General features: G+C 45.7%; 2 protein-coding genes across 18 annotated transcripts in view; one reads left to right on the top strand and one right to left on the bottom strand.

Annotated features, from left to right (window-relative positions):
• The window catches only part of LOC1273050 (galactokinase), a 30,539-nt gene extending 24,758 nt beyond the window's left edge, over positions 1-5,781 (top strand). For both annotated transcript variants that reach the window (XM_311991.6, XM_061643365.1), the window contains exons 6-8: positions 4,081-4,262; positions 4,382-4,491; positions 5,377-5,781. In XM_311991.6, coding sequence (XP_311991.3) covers positions 4,081-4,262; positions 4,382-4,491; positions 5,377-5,682 — 598 coding nt within the window. In that variant the 3' untranslated portion in view covers positions 5,683-5,781. The remainder of the gene's footprint in view (positions 1-4,080; positions 4,263-4,381; positions 4,492-5,376) is intronic.
• A 554-nt stretch (positions 5,782-6,335) lies between these two features.
• LOC1273048 (furin-like protease 2) overlaps positions 6,336-17,074 on the bottom strand; it is a 189,284-nt gene continuing 178,545 nt past the window's right edge. For all 16 annotated transcript variants that reach the window (XM_061643357.1, XM_061643356.1, XM_061643345.1 and 13 more), the window contains 5 exons: positions 13,737-14,013; positions 13,456-13,655; positions 12,916-13,194; positions 12,555-12,805; positions 6,336-8,969 (listed from right to left, as the gene is read on the bottom strand). In XM_061643357.1, the coding sequence (XP_061499341.1) occupies positions 8,613-8,969; positions 12,555-12,805; positions 12,916-13,194; positions 13,456-13,655; positions 13,737-14,013 (1,364 nt within the window). In that variant the 3' untranslated portion in view covers positions 6,336-8,612. The remainder of the gene's footprint in view (positions 8,970-12,554; positions 12,806-12,915; positions 13,195-13,455; positions 13,656-13,736; positions 14,014-17,074) is intronic.

A 17,074-nucleotide genomic window follows, 5' to 3' on the forward strand; every position in this document is an offset into this window, starting at 1 on the left:
TGCCAGGCTTCAGCTTTTCTCCTTTCAGGGGAACATTACGTGGGTAATAAATTCGTAGTGTGTTTTCCAAGAAAAGCTCAACCGTTCCAACGACTCTTTGTCGAAGATGTCGGCTGCCGGACATAAGCAGCCCCGCTGCTCCGTCATTGTCAATGCGTTCTGAGTACTGCAAGGATGCCGGTTCGAACGATTAAGTTCGGTGAATCGAACGTAATCGTGCCGGAGTACAACGGAATGGGATAGGTGGGCTCGGGGGGATGGTTTAAACAAAATCTCGAACACCACTTTCAATGCAGCTCGTCCATGCTAGCTAATCCTTTCTCTATCAACGGTTCCGGTGGGTGGGATATATGGGTTAGAATATTCTTCATTCCCATCTGCTGCATCGTACGAGACGATGGAGTATGAGCAGCAATATTCCATTTTGCAACGTGCCGGACTCGTGTGTGGGGATTAAGCTTGCCCCGGCTGGCTGTATGCCGTTCATTGTGTGCTTAGTGTTCGGTGTGGCAAATGATTAGAGCATGTTGACATGCTGGTACGTTTGATTACGCTCTCCCAAATCTTGCCAAAATCGGGGACGAACGAAGGCCCTAACATTTGATTCACCACGACCAACTCCCAAACATCCCACCAGTGCATGTTCAACAGACCATCAAGCCTGACAGAGCGAGACGGAAGGTTGATTTTGTAGCTTGTAGCTAGGTTGATCTCTAGGTAGTTAGGAAGCTTTTACAATAGAGGGCACTAGCAGCTATGCGCTCATTCAGGGTATGTATTTTAGTATACTTATAATGTAGTACTCTTTCCTGCTTGATTCCTGCTTTCAAAAGTGTTTTATCTGCGAAAGATTGAAAGCGGAAGAATGTTTAGCCCGCCAATCACAGATTTTGCTATCGATTCGAACAAAACGTGGTGTACCTGCATGTGCATGTTCAACAGACCATCAAGCCTGACAGAGCGAGACGGAAGGTTGATTTTGTTGCTTGGGTCATTTCCAGGTAGTTAGGAGGCTTTTACAATAGAGGGCGCTAGCAGCTATGCGCTCATTCAGGGTATGTATTTTAGTATACTTATAATGTAGTACTCTTTCCTGCTTGATTCCTGCTTTCAAAAGTGTTTTATCTGCGAAAGATTGAAAGCGGAAGAATGTTTAGCCTGCCAATCACAGATTTTTGCTATGGATTCGGACAAAACGTGGTGTACCTGGACCTTTGATGCTCATGAATTGGAATACTAGCTGGCTTTTTGTTCGTAGTCGATTGTCTTATAAAATTGCTTGAAATTGCACCGTTTTAAATTCTAATCTCCTTTTAAGCATAACTTAGTCATAATATCGGATAATGTCGGAAACAATTTTCCAACGCTAACACATTCAACGTCTTCCTTGGCTATATTTATCCCTAAAAACGACACCGATCTAGAAATTCGTCACCGGTGTTCACTTACCTTCCACTGACTCTCTCCCACTCCCAATGCTTGTTGAACGGACAGGCTAGAGAATGCAAACATGCCAAGACACAATTTGTCAACCCGGTCTTATCTTTCTTCCGGGCTGCAAGGGAGTTACGTCTTATTTTCTCTTCCCAACACAAAAGGTGTCGAGTTGTGGGGCGCACGAGACGTTCATTCTCAACCCACTGCCATTCTGACAGCGAATGCCTTGCAGGGCATGAAGCAAGGGTTGCAACCGGACATATACAGGGTGAAACCCAGGAATACACCGGAAGACATTCATTACGCCTCAGTCACCCGCTCCCGCCGTCTGCGGAACGGAGCCTTAGAAAATCGGATCGGAAACGGATCGAATGCACCGGAAAGGCCTCCAATTCCGGACCAGATACACAGTTAAACACACACGCCGGTGAAAGATGTGAAAGGAGGATTGTACAAAGACCATCCGTGTGCCTTGTTGTTAACACGGGAAACGGAAATATGAAACATGCCATTGGTGGTAGCAATGGGTGCAATGCATTTACTGAAGGTACGAGCGATACTCACGAGGGCCTTGCACTGACGAGGGCTTACTAATCAGCCGCTTGATACGTTTGCCAACGCAAGGTGGTTGTGCGTTTTGTACGGTTGCAATATGTGGCTTTACAGATGTGCAGCTGACATTTGAACCGATGGAAACATTGCAACCGTTTTCCCCATCAGCACAATGCACACACACACACATACACACACATTACACGGCACAAGTAGAAACAATTAGTTAATGCGGAACGCCAGTACCAGTTGGCAGCAGTTACAGACATTCGAATGGAGAAGGTTTGAGCTGTGTCCTAGACAGTATTGTGAAAATTGTAAGGGATGAACAGTAGGTGAGCTGCTCATTAAGCATACAGTACAATCATTATAGTAGGTTAGTTCTTACGCTAATTGCTGTACAATATGTTTAATATGTTTAATATGTTTATTGATTAACCCATCGGGATCTTGAAGATCCTACATGAATGTACTTAAATTAGTGCTTATAGAGTATGTAAGGTACATAAATCGGTAGGGGAGAACTGGTGCACAAGAATAGAAAATGTATATTGAAAATATGATTATCACGTAAGTTGTGTCCTGAGTCTATCTCTAAAAACATTCTGTGGTATGTTGAAATCCAATAAATCATAATTATTGATGAAAGTTCGACACATAGCTGACATAGGATCAGACTGGCCAAAACTAGTTCTATAACGAGGGACGGATATGAATTGGCGTGTACGTAGATTCCTAGATGGCGCGTTAAATTATATCGTACCTAATAGAGTAAGAGTATCAATATGGTGGTTGAGTAGTCCTGATCCCTAAAAGCAGACACGGGGAATGGTATGATGGTAACATATACCATGGTATACATGGTAAGAGTCCATGGTAAGAGTCTTACAGCATATCTAGTCGCTTTTCTTTGGATGGCCTCGATTCGATTACTCCATTGTTCGGTGCAGGGGTCGCTAACAATACTGTCATATTCTAACACTGATCGGACGTAGGCACAGTAGATAGCTGATAGGTGATAGGAGCGAACAGCTTAACGTCGTCGGCAAACAGAACAATGTATGGTAAAGCGTTGTATCCCTGATAACCTATAACCTACTGCATAAAACTTATTTTATCATACTTAGAACTATAAATCCTGGTAGGTGCGTTGGATATCGCTGAGGCTCTCTATCAATTGAAACAAAATCAATTAGCACCATTGAGTGGCAAAGAACCACAGCTTGTTGGTTGAAGTGATTGTTTGCTTAGTAAAAGCATTAGTAAATTGTTTCCAGAAGAACCAGTTGCTCGTGTAAACGATTGATCGTATCAATCCAATCCATTGTCATCTATATAAAGAGCTACCTTTTCCTCGGCAAATTGAGTCTGTTGCAAAATATCCTTCAAAGCAGCACCACTCCTGAAGCGTTAAATGTCAATTAAGTCAGCTAAGCTGCCACTAAGGTGTGTAAATTAAGGCGCTTTTAAAAGGCAGCACATCAAACCGACCACGGCAACCATTATCATCCGCATGCTGGGTGTGCTTTATTAAACGGTAGAGGTGCTTGTGTGTGTGTATGAAAAAGAAGCTTGCTTCTCCTTGAGCTGGATGGATGGATGAAGCCAGCGAAGGGCCCATAACCACAACAACCCCCATGGTGACGCTACGAGGAAGATGGATGGCGCTGCGTCTTTGAGCGTTGGAAGCCACAACGTGATGTGATGTGCAAATTGTTCCGTTTCTCGCCCGAGCTACGGGCTTACGGCCTGCAGTTTCATCAAAGCCAGGAGAAAGTTCTTTGAGAATGTGATCTCCTGCTTCCCATTATCATGCCTGTATGCAACCCACATACATGTAACGCTAGAGAAATGTGTTATCTTCAGGGAAAGTTATGTTCATACTTTCGAAGCACGTTGCTGCTGGTACAAGCGCTGCCTCTGGTTGCAGCAATTGTGAAAGCTTGCAGCAGAAGCTTCCAGGAAAACGTTCCCACAATACACTTGCATCGGGAGATGCTTCAGCAAACTGCCAACCGTCTTGCATTTCTTTTGCAATTGTAACGTTAACGGCAATGTTTTTTTTTCTCCACTCAATGTTTACACTTCCAGCAATCTGGATACGGAACCAATCCCGTTCGATGCTCCCGAGCTGGCAATACTGATCTGCAACTCCAACGTCAAGCACGAGCTGTCCTCTAGCGAGTACCCGGTACGGCGGCGCCAGTGCCAGGAAGCGCTGGAACTGATGGGCCTGCACAGCTACAGGGATGCCACGCTGGAGCATCTGAAAGGTGAGGTGCCGGTCTGCTTGCTGTTGTTTCGCTTCGGAACGCCATCTGGTGCTAGCGTATTATTACCGTTTGTGCCATTTGATTTCAATTGCAATTTTATTCTCTCCCTACCACACTAGCGTTGGAAAATGCAAACGAGCTGCTGGTGCGCCGAGCCCGGCACGTCATAACGGAGATCGAGCGTACGAAGGCGGCCGCCGAAGCGCTTAAGGCGAAGGACTTTACCAAGGTAAGGGCGTAGTTGGAGAAATTAATTTCACCCCGTACACACCTGTTGAGGTTGTTTGTGTGAGCCATGATGGTGACAAATAATAATAGCTGATCAAAGCTGCTTGCTGGCACCAGCCGGTGGTAATTTGTGGATGAAGCACTAACAGACACGTGTGACACCGTTGGGAAATTGTAAAATGGGTGTACGCGATGGAAATGTTTCCGATGCGTGTGAACTCAAGCAATCATTATGGAAAAAAATCAATTAGCAGAGGAATGTTAATACTTTCTGCACATATTTCATTGAATAAACTTCATGCTAACCGACAAACTTTGAGGTTTTAGGACACACGATTGGTTAAACAACTTACAGCCAGTAAATAATAATGCAGCACTGCACTTAGATGCGAGATAACTCGTTTGCAACCGAGAATTAAATTCAAGCAATGGGCAAATGAAAAAAATGCAATGAATTATTTTCCATCGGAAAGACTAAAAAAACAACTTATTCATTTTATAGCATACAGCAATAATATTTTTATGGCATGCTACGCTTCCATTGGCACCGCTGACCACTCAAGGGTTAACTCTCTTCCATGCCACTCTGATCTGATCATTCTTGCACGCTTCACCCATCACGTGCGAGAGCGAGTCAGATAGCTGGTGCGTCGTCTGATCGTCATCGTGAGGGCGCTGCCTCTTTGCGCTCCTGCTTGCCTGTTACAAAACTCTGCGCGCGTCGATCGTTCCCGGGAAACGGCGATCGCGAACGGATTTCGATCGTCGAGTTCGATCCGCCTTCGAGGGGGGGGGGGGGGGGGGGTCTCCATTTTTTGTGACTTGCCTTTCGTTTCATTAGTCTCTCTTTCTCTCTCTCTCTCTCTCTCCCGTTCACGGCGCACAGATGGGCCAGCTGATGACGGAATCGCACAAATCGCTCAGCGAAGACTTTGACGTGTCCTGCTACGAGCTGGACCTGCTGGTCGAGGCCACCGTTGCGACCCGCGGCGTACTCGGGTCGCGCATGACCGGCGGCGGGTTCGGTGGCTGCACGGTGACGCTGGTGCAGCGGGCGGCCCTTGCCGACGTGGTGAAGGAGATGGACACGATATATTCGCGCAAAACGGGCGGCAAGTACCGGGCGCGCTTCTATCTCGCCCAGCCCGGCAACGGTGCGCGGCCAATCGAGCTGGGCGAGTATCTGCGGTAGAGTGTGTGCAACAGGAGGGCGGGAATATAGGGAACCATTCCATTGTTTATTAGAGCATTATGAAACAAGCGGAAATAAATCAATAAAAGCTTTACCTTACCTTGTTTAGTTTATTTCTTTCCTTCGTTCCTTTCGTTCGTTCTTTTCTCATTTGAATTTCTCTTCAATCGTCTCTTTCTTTCTTCTTATCTAAAATATGGAACGAAATAGAAGCAGCTTCGGCACAGTTTTTGGTTTGTTTCCATTTTATTCAATCCTTTTTTTTTACAAAAACAAGTCGAACATTTTTTTGTGTTGTTGTTGTTTCATGCACTTTCAGTGGTAGAGTTTTTGCTCTCGAGACGCCACGAGAGTCAGTACGAATGAGTCACGAACATTTGTTCACGACGCGTGCTCTCTCAGCAGGGCAGCAGCATTTGTCTGGTGTGTCGGTATGTCCATCAGCTGCTCGAACTTTATTTATCTTATCCCTTTAATACCTCTTCTGTTCGCATTTCTCTTTTCTCTTGTTTCGTCCTTTTTTGTTTTGTTTTGTTTTGTTTGTTTTGATTTTAGTCGTTGAGAGTCTCTTGTTGTGTTGTGTTGTTGTTAATTCAAGTCAAGCTGTTTCGTCACATTAAGTTAGCCTTTCTCCAACTCCGTGCAAATGTGTGTTTGTGTTGTTTGTTTTTCTTTACGTTTATTTATCTGCTTAACTTAAAAACATAATTAAATTTATCTAGCTTAACACCATATCACCCCTGTTTTCTTTCCTTTCCACATTTGTTGTTGTTGTTGTTTTTGTTTTCTAATTTACATTCTTGCATGTCGCACCTTCTGCCCCACTCCCCATGCAACAGTTTCGGTTTGGCTTTACCCCTCCCCCTCGAAAAACGTACCGGACACAATCGTTTCACGTTCGGTTTCTTCAATGTGGCTGCTGTGTTTGTGTTTGTGTTTTTAATGCGAGTGTTTTTCACGTTGTTTCAACGATGCATGTTTTACCTCCCCCCCCCCTGCTCCGCTTTTCATCAACTCCCAGTGGAAAATGCTACCCATTCCTCTCGCCTCGTTTTCCTTTTAAACTCCAAGCACTTTTGTTCCTTGGCCCTGCTTTTCCTACACCGTCGCTTATGCCGCCGCTAATCGGGGCTGCTGAATGGGGCTTCCTGTACACAATGTGCAACAACGCTGCAAAGCTGCAGGATGGAGCGGGGATGGGGATGGTTCGTGTTTTAAAAAGAGTTTCTTTTTGTTTTGCCTCTTCCACTTCCTTTCCGCCGGGTCACCTGCTAGCAACACTTTGCGAAACACTTTTCTCTTCAACTCTCGCGACGCGACTGCTCATGTTCCTTTTCCCCTTCCCGTTTTAAGCATTTCCACTGAACCCCCGCTGCCAACGGTCTCCCCCCGGTCCTTCGTGGGACGCACTTTTTCAAAATAAAAAATATGTATAGTTCAATATATATCTATTTAAGTGTAGTTGTATATATCTGTATATATATATATATAATATTCCCTAACTTCTTTCGTTTCTGTCTCCGCACTTTAGTTGCGTTTTCCACCGTACCAAGCCACACACACACACACACACACACACACACGCACCACAAACATGATGTGTTTGCGTTTGTGCGCTTGAATTGAAAGGGATTTTTGATTTCGTTTCCTACTCACGTACAACACCAGATTCACATTCACGCTCACATGCTGTTAACCATTGGTGGCACAATGCATAGTCACGCGCACATTCGTACAAAATTAATTAAACGCATCCAGAAAATGTTAAGCGGTTGGAAAATGGGTGGAAAAGGGTTGGAACTTGGTAGGTATTGATAGAAAAAAAAGATAAAAAGCAATTTCTTCATTGTGGAATAGAAAGAGAAATGTAATGTAGAAACGTAGAAAAGTGTAACGAAAATAGTAAAACGAAAGAGAATTGTCAAGAGTAAAACAATCCAGTAAAATAAGAGATATTATGAAGGATAAGGATGTAAAACTAAGAAAAGAAAAAAAAATAAGATACGAAACATTATGTAAAAAAGAATAAAAAAAGGAAAGAAAACAAAATAGCGGGAAAAATTGATGTAAAAGATTATTCTATTACACAAATAAAGAAAGTATAGTAAGAGTGTTCAAACAGCACAGATAGCTAGAGCAAGAAAAAAGTCCAAACATACAAAAAGAGCAGAGAATTCGCTTAAAATCACGCCCGTTTGCTGCTGAAAATGCAAGGAACCATGGTAAAGAGCGGGAAAGCCACCGCAGGACCTCTTTTGCGTTAAATTCCATTTCCCTCTCACATATCTTAAGCCCCCCGAAACACCTCCTCCCTTTTGTTTTCACGCAACCTAGGATCAAAGCGCTAACGAAAAAAAAAAGAAAAAAGATCAAATTTCAGCTTTCCCGCATCAGTCACTCGCTCGAAAGGGAAGCGGCCGTTTCCACGCAACCGCGCTGCAATGCAACTAATGATGAATGGCGACTACGCACCCGCGACACCCCGTTCGTTCCCCTCACCTGTCAGCCGTCAGTGGTCAGCCCTGCCGATCCAGCCGTTTGCCGCGGTTTTCGTGGGTGCAGGTTTTTGGTTGGCTTTTCGCTTGATTAAATGTCCGTTTCTTTCCCGGTGACCAATTTTCCATAATCACATGCACACTCAAAAACGCATTCATCATACACGCACACACACGCACAGGCAAACATTTGCGCGACACACATGCCAACATTGCTCACACACGCTTTGACACACACACAAACACACACTTCTTGTTAGGGCCATTTTCATTTGAATGGATGATACCAAGGGGGGTCGCTGGTTGCTGGTTGAAGATGAAAGTGCAGAAGGAGAACGGTAGGGAAGGGGCCATTTGTTTGAGGAGGGATGGGGATGGAGGGATGTAAAATTGTGTTCATTCCGCTTCCAAATCCATCCAGCCACGCGTAACAGCCTAGGTCCGGTGGGCGGTGGGCGCATACCGGAACGTCCGCTTCCCTCGGGCGGCGGTCGCCATCGCTGCGGTTGACCTCCGGCTGTCAGAGCGAGCGCCACGTCCTCCACCACCACCACGTCGTTGGTGCCTTTCTTCCTCCCCACCATCCGCGCCCGATTGGCCAGACTCATCCTCATCATCGTCGTCGTCGTCGTCGTTCTGCTCCTCCTCCTCCTCATCCTCATCGTTATTTACAATTGGTTCCAGTAAATCATCGCCATCGGCCGGTATCGATATCCTGGTGGTTCGGCCCGACGCCGCTTTCTTGCCTAATTTATTATACTTAATTCCAGTGTACATCGTTTGGCTACGCTTCTACGCTCGCGGTCGGCGTTGGTGGAACAAAGTTTGCAGGTCGGGACGGAGAGAGATGAAAAGAGAAGGAAAAGAAAGAAAAAATAAATAAGAATATATTATAACGAATGATTTTGTTGGTTTTTTTTCTGTACTTTTTTGAAGAAGTATGTAAAGACCTATTTATCACAGCTTTTTTAATCGTACAACTTGTAAAACAAATTCACAAATAAATCATCTCTTTCCTACTCAGAGTCTTACAAGTGATGAGCCTTCATCCATCTAAAAACGGTTGTGATTGATCCATTATGGTAAATTGTCGTATAATTGAAATGTAATTGTTTTTAATTGCTCACTCTCCTCGGAAGTGACAACACATACCTTATGCGAATGAACGAATTCGTTTTATGTTGTATAACCACACTCGCGCGAATAAATCGCTTAGCATGATTGGAATTGTTTGTTAGCAAAGCTAATTGTTCGAAGGCGTCAAAGGGAAAAGAGAACACATTCCAGTTGATTGCCGTTTTAACTCAATATAATTAGAAATGATCCAAACAGGATAGATTTGGTATGCAGGTTGCACTGATGTAGGCGCACTTTGAGCCCTGCATGAATGCAACTGGTCAAATATTAAAACCTGTTAACAGTGCAGCAAATTGTCACTGTCAATGTCATAAAAAATTCTCACAGAAACAAAATCCATGTCAGTTTTAGTGTTGGGAGATACAGGATTCGAAAGATTCGAAGATTCAATCCCTAGAAAGATTCGATCGAATCGGATCCAGTTTGTAGGATTTGAATCCCTAAAAGATTCCTTTGCGATTGGGATTTGATTGCGATTCGATTGGGAGAGGGATTCGTTTGCGATTCAAGTGGGATTGGGATTCGTTTGGGATTCTGATTGGGATGGGGATTGCGATTCGATTTGGATTGGGATTGGGTTTCGTTTGAGATTCTTATTGCCATTGGGATTCTGAATGCGATTGGGCTTATTGGGATTCTAATTGCGATTGCGATTGGGATTGCGATTGAAATTAGAGGCTGTCCTCCATGTCGAATCCGCCTATTTCGGGGACCTGTACTAATTATGATGTAAGTACTGCAAAGTTAAATTAAGAGTAAAACAGAATGTCTTCTTAGTCCACCCGTGACGAAGCGTGATGTCGTGACGAAGCGACTGACCAAGAGTTGGGTGTCACACACAAAAAAAATGTCACCAAGCATGTGATTCGTCCACCAACTGTTTGAGTCCCACCTCTGATCAAAAACAGTAGAAGAGCTTGTGACGCTGATATGATTGAGTCTCACCTCTGACCATCCCAGTTGTGTACGTGAGCAGATTTGAGCTTTGTTTCAGTCATGAGTGTTTGGCAGCATTGTTCACAGTCAGAAAAAAATCATGATTATTCTTGCGCCGGCATGAACCTCAGCTTGACAGTCAGAATATCGCGTTGGACTCAATCATTCGCAAGTCGCGTTCGGCATGTCATGAAGCACTGTCATTGAGTATCGGCAAGAACTACAAGCTACCACGGATATGTTCACTGTTTTCGGTGGTGATCGTCACATGATGCTCATGATGCTCATTTTGCAGCACAGCCTGTTAATAAAAACAAGCATGCAGTGCAGCTTGCATAGAATTCGGACACCTACGGCGGTGCTCAGTATTGCGCCAGCAATTATGCAATCTGTATGTGAAGTTATTTTCTGCTTTATCTGTACAGAATTTGTCATTTAGTTGAACTTGCATGTTTTCAACGTACTTTTTACAATTTAAAACACCTCAAAATGATAGCAACATTTTTAAAAAGTCATTATAATAGACCATCGCTTTGGGCAATGTCTTCTCTGCGGTCTCTTAAAACCATTAAGTACACTCAAAATACCTTATCAGCGGAGCAAAAAGCGTTTAAAGCCATTCCGACCACGATTCGAACTAGCACGAGCGCGCTTTAAGGCAACAAAACACGAGAAATAAAAGAACCCCCCTCCCCCCCTCCAAGCTCCGTGTTTCGTAGTCTGCGTACAAACACATCCGATTCAGTTTCAAATAGGACTTTAGTCCCCTCAGCCTCTTCCACGGTGAAAGTGAAGCAACGCTACACGCTGGTTCGACTTTAAACACCGACACCAGAAAGTGGTGTCAAAAGTTGATAATACCCTTCTGCGGGTGAAGTGGGCGGGGTTTGTCATAAATAAACACACCAAATTTCGCCAGCGGAAGTGCCACACCGGTAGCCGAGGGGGTTCCATTTCCACGCGTTGTTTTTGCCATGGGATTTTCCCGCGCCTTAAAACTCTTCTTGTCAGCATAGTTCGATTAGCTGTAGCGCGCCAACACGTAACGCAATCCAAGGATCGCAACGGCAAACAAGGTATGAACGGGGAAGGTACACCCCGCTAATCCGCTTGTGGGCTCTCCCACCCCCCCCCCCCCCCCTCTTCCCGGGAAGGCATGGCAACCACCCCGGTACACCGGAAGTGACGATGTTGGCTTAGCGCGACAAATTGATTTGCGGCTTGTCGGCGTGCACAAGGTGCGTTTACGCGGAAACCCCTAGCCGACTATCGCCACGTCCTTCGGCGCGTGGACGGAAAACTTGCCTCTCTGTTCGTCGCTGTGTTGCGCAAACACGGGGGATTCTTTTCATTTCCTTTCGCCCTGGCGCCACCGTCCCCTCGCCAAACACGGTCGCGGTTGGCTCATCGTAAATCAAAGCCGAAAATTGCGGTCGCCCTCTGGTTGTGCTGCGTTGTGCCACTGGGTGGTGGGTTGGGTTAGAAAGCTTCCCTTCACGAGTGCGTCAATATAGATGCCGGCAGGATTCATCCTTTCCTTCTCGTTGGGGCGTGTTGAGTGGGAAAGGATCTCGATTTTCTTCAAGGGGGAACACACTCAGATCCTCAGAACATCGCTTCACAAGCTCATCACCGTGGGCAGGAGGTGGATGGCCGGTGCTGGAGGTTCGCATCAGATTTAATCATATTTCCGATTAAACAACTTCTCCCGTCGCCGTGGCCGTGGCCAGAAAAGCCAGCAAAACCACCGTGGGATGGATAATTGGAATTTTCCCTTCTCTCTGGCAGCATTTTACCGGCGGGCTCCCTTCTTCAAAGCAGTCATTTCGGGAGCTTATCCGATCGATGACGCTGGTGGTGATTTATCGATGTCGTAGGTGGTCGTGGATGGGTGCACCGCGCGACATTGGCAAACACACACACGACGGGTTCAAAAATGGTTTCGTAATCTGCTTGCGGTGCCAGATACGTATCGGAAATTGCGAGCAGCACACCAATCGTTCAATCTGCCGGTTAAAATCCCTCAGACGCTTCCACAGCATTGCATCACGGCACTGACGGGCCCTGGATGCCGATGGGTCGTCGTGACATGTCGATCCGAACACGTGTGCACGCCTCGGAGAGGGTAAATTGAACGACGATTGAGGGTAGGATTAATTAAGGAATAAGATTAATAAGCAATGGGTTACGGATCAGACCCGCTACACAACCTTGCACGTTGGTTCATTGGCATTCTGACTGAAACTATAGAATGCTGGAGTGCTTTAAAGCGGCAAAAGGCTCCTTCGGCGATACAAAACTCACCTGTAAAACGGTAAATATCACTACAAACAGGGTAACAATTAGCAGGCAGCCGGACACGGCGACCACCATCAGCGTCGGCGTGGACGTGCTAGTTAGGAACTGCTGCCAGGCCCGGCCCGCCGCCTGACCGGGCGTCGTTGCCCCGCCATCGCCGGGTACGGCTGGCGCACCGCTCTCCTCGCCGAACTGCAGCAACTGTTGCTCGGCACCGATGCGTCGCTTGCCGGCGGGCGATGCGTTAATACAGCCACCTGTGGGGTAATACCGAAAACGGAAAGCCATCATTAAGCTGTTGTTGTGCTCCTATATGCTGGCTCCTGTCACTCTACACACACACACACACACACACACGCACACTTACCGGTCGCTTTGTCGCAGTGGCAGCAGCTTTGATCGTCGGGCGATGCGTCCGCCGCACAGCAAGGCACACATTGATGGTTGAGTCGGTCTAGGTGCAGCGGGAAGGGACAGGTGAGGCAGGAGAACTGTCCGGGGCCGCTGCACGTCCGGCACGACTCGTGGCACGTTTTGCATGTCTGCGTCGGCGGATCGTAGTACTGCGAGGCGAGACAGTCGATGCACAGCCCGTTCTGCAGCATGCTGTGCGCGGGACAGGTCGTACAGGCCAGCGGGCCAGCTCCTGTGTTGCGGCAAGAGGGGAATACAGTAATGCAACAAAGAGAAACATTCATTAGTGCGGTCGTCTTTACATGAACAGCATTCTGGGTTAAAAGTCGGCCATTGCACACTGAAAAAGCGCTTACTACACTCGAATAGCATTCATTTAGGCGTTTGGAACGCTCAAATAGCATACATTTAGGCGTTTGTAGCACTCGAATAGCATGCATTTAGGCGAATTGTAAGGTCGATCTAGCAGCTAGTTTATCAAACGAATTCTTACCGTTGCAAGTCTTGCAGTAATGGTGGCAGCGCTGGCAGCCGAACTTCGTCTTGAAGAACCCTTCCGGACACTCGGGGAAACATTCACCACCGGCCAGCTGCCATCCCTCCGGGCACTGGACGCACTGGTTCCGGCGCGGCCCGCTGCACGTGTGGCAGCTCAGATAGCATTTCGCACAGGTGCCACGATCGCTGTAGTAGCTGCAGAAAACAAGGGGGAACGCATCGCGCGCACATTAGCTGCTTGATTTTCTCTTGGTTTGCGACAAGCGACGAACTTACCCATCGGCACACGTGGTGCGGCATTCGCCGCTCTGCAGCTGCAAACCCTTCATGCAGGCGGTACAGTTCATGCGCGACACGCACTGGGTGCAGGTGTGCAGACACTTGGCACAGACGCCCACCTCCATGTAGTAGCCCTCGTCGCACACGTTCACGCACCGCGCGCCCTGGAGCAGCAGGTTCGAGGCGCAGGTCAGGCACTCGTTCTCCGTCGGCCCGGTACAGGTTTCGCACGTCGAGTGGCACGGGTGGCAGTGGCCGTTTTCAAAGTATTCCGCTGGAAATGGGAAGGGAGGCAGGAAACAATTAACAGTGAGAATGGTTTACTTTATTTCGATTTAAAAAAAAAGACAATATGTAACTATTTTAAAACTGTCCTTTTTTCCTTTCTTGGAACATGCTCAATGCAGTTGACATCATTAAAATGTATGTTTAATTATTTGCAAACACAACACAAAATTCCCAGAAGCGCGCTGAGGTCGTTTTGCAAAATTGACCTCATTAAAATCAATCGTAATATTTGCACAACTGGTACCGATTGCGTAACAACCAGACCGCTGCAGATGTCAGCGAGCACACCATTAATGTCGTTCCATAGTTTGATAAACTATACCTTCAATTACCTACAGTGAGTCCTAAAAATATTCGTCTTGTTGAATTTTGTACAGCAAAAGGTTAATAGGCATGGTTCGGTAAAAGTAAAGATAAGGTTTGATAAAGGGATACTTAATACACACAAATTTCTGAAACAATAAGCTTTAAAATAGAGTAATAGCGACTAAAGCAATTAAAAAAAGGGCTTTGACGGGTAAGCGAAAAGTATGCGTCTACGTCTAGTTTTGACGTAATCATGCGTATGAAAACAAAGGTTATGGAATCAAAAAAAATAATAATATTGATCTGGTTCCTGACTTTATTTATAACTATTAGTGACTCTACTTGACCAACACGCTAACTCAATTGAACCAACTGAATTAAAAAGGCGTATTTTTGCACCACTCATCCTACAAGACTTGTTGGAATTAATTTCTGGTAGTAATATCCCAAGTGACATTTGCTCGAAATTGTCTTCCCATATCTGCTCGATTAGTACTCGATACGCTTGAAATTGTGGATTTGTGTGTGATCAAGTGTGTTGAAAGCGCCAAGATTTTGTGTGTTCATAAATTAGACGTTCCTCTATCGATGGACCATGCCGTCGAGCTCATTTTTCATTCATAGCTATGGTTTTTTGATGAAAAACAAAAGCTAATTTTGTGTGACGTTATTTTACAAAAAATGGATATTATTTATGTATAAAATGGGAACATGGCCGACTATGACGATAGGAAACATCATTTCCGAGGGAATCTAGAAGAAAGTAACGTAAAAGCCGCTTCACAGTTAATTTTAAAGGACTTTTTCTAAATTCCCTTAAACTGGTGCAGTTTAAAGGAAGTTTAAGGCTCCAGTTTAAGGGAATTTGCTCGAATTCCCGATTATTCGTGCTCGAAAATGTCAATTGGGATTGCATTTCCGGACCATGTAGACAAGTTCCATTGAAAAATTGACAACTGATATAATATTGAGAATATATCTAGTCGTTTGTATTAGTTTAGTTACGGCTGGTTTGTTCTTTTGGGCAAATGTCAATGTTCTGTATATTCTCCCGCTTCAGCCGGCGTTGAAACATGTGATTCTTTTTAAATACATGTCCTCGGAACGGAGACTCTAAGCACTTTAAACATACAAGAATGTAGTTCCCAGTCTCTTTTCTTATCAATTTGAGTCATTTTTTTCTATATCAACTATGCTTAATGAGCTCTAGCATCATGGCACCATGGTGTTACGGTTACACAAGGATTTGGTGATGCATCTTAGTAGAATGTTTTCGCCATATTAGACGACGGCCGTATGATCTTGACATGTGTCTCCCACATGTCTGAATACTTTTTGGACGCACTGTACTAGTGAACCCCGACACACTGTATCGTTCCGTAAAGGTGCAAAACACCAACCCCTTCCAGGTGGCATGGCAATTTGGAGCGCTTATCGGGATCGAATGGACAGTTCATTTATGCCCGAACGACGACACAGCAGCTTTCGTACCAGTTCAGTAACAATCACGTTCCAGTTTTCTTCAGCATCCATGCACACGCGCGATGAGTTCATCTCTTCTCAATGGTTCGTGGGGTTCGGTGTCGTCATGGTAGCCGGCGTTACATCGTTACCGTCAACGCTTCCAGGGCTAACGGTGACTCATTCCGGATGACATTCTTTGCGTTGGGTTTTCTTCCTTGCATCCACAGAGACGGTGGTGCGGCTCGTATTGAGTTGCTTGTGTTTAATTTTATTTTATTATTTTTTTATTTTTTTTTTGCCCCGCTCTCAGTAGTTATTCGCGTTTAGCAGCAGCGGCACCGATGCAGTCATAATGATCCCATCGAACGCTTTACACTCGAACGCATTAATCGTGATCCCGTGATGGTGTGGTTCGTCATTTTGCATGAAGCACTTTTGAAGTGGAGCACGCAACGGTAGGACGATATTGACGGTTCGTACAGTGCGCACGTTAATGATGCTTGGTATGAGTAGCACATACGAGGAGAAAAACAGCGGATATTTGCGCACTGTGAACGAAAGCGATCGGTTACCTTTTATTATGGCGATGCGTTGATGCATAATTGCAACTAGATTAGATTCCAGTTTACGCACCGCAAAGCGTTCTAGTGCTGGGAAAGTTGAAGACTCTAATTTGCTTCATGTGCGCCGAAATGGAATCCCACTTGAGAAGGGGTTTGAAGTTATTCCCCGTTTGAGAAAAAAGTGCTTTAGAGCAGAAAAAAAGCATCTGTAACTCGTTGGCAGGATTTTGCTGTGATGTTCAGTGAGAATGGCAGCACTCTACCCTGCACAGTTCAATAGATTCGTAGCGTTGAAAGCGGTCCACGGCAACCATTGGCTTAATGTGCGCGCGTGGGCAAAATGCAAACGAACGTGCTCCGCAACCATGGCGTGCGACGTACTGGGCGACATTGGCAAACGCCTCGAAGCCCAAATGGACCGAGAAGCGGCGCCACACCATTTGCTTTTATCACGTGAAATAAAGTTGCAATCACGCTTCGCGCCCCGTTCATCTCTCCTGCTATCCGGGGGTCAATCGGCTGGCCAATACGGCGAGTGAGTGACGTAGGGCGAAATAAATGAAGAAGAAATGGTTGCTTTCGTTTTTATTACTTTCAATCCATTATTGCCTCGGCGTTTTAATCGGCGTCCACGGGCTTACGAGTTCCCGCATGAAAAAAAAAGCACTGACCATCCACCAGCACCGCTAAGTGGTGCCAAGCTTTCCATTTGGT

Source organism: Anopheles gambiae, chromosome 2 (genome assembly GCF_943734735.2).
Source record: "Anopheles gambiae chromosome 2, idAnoGambNW_F1_1, whole genome shotgun sequence".
NCBI classification, from domain to species: Eukaryota; Metazoa; Arthropoda; class Insecta; order Diptera; family Culicidae; genus Anopheles; species Anopheles gambiae.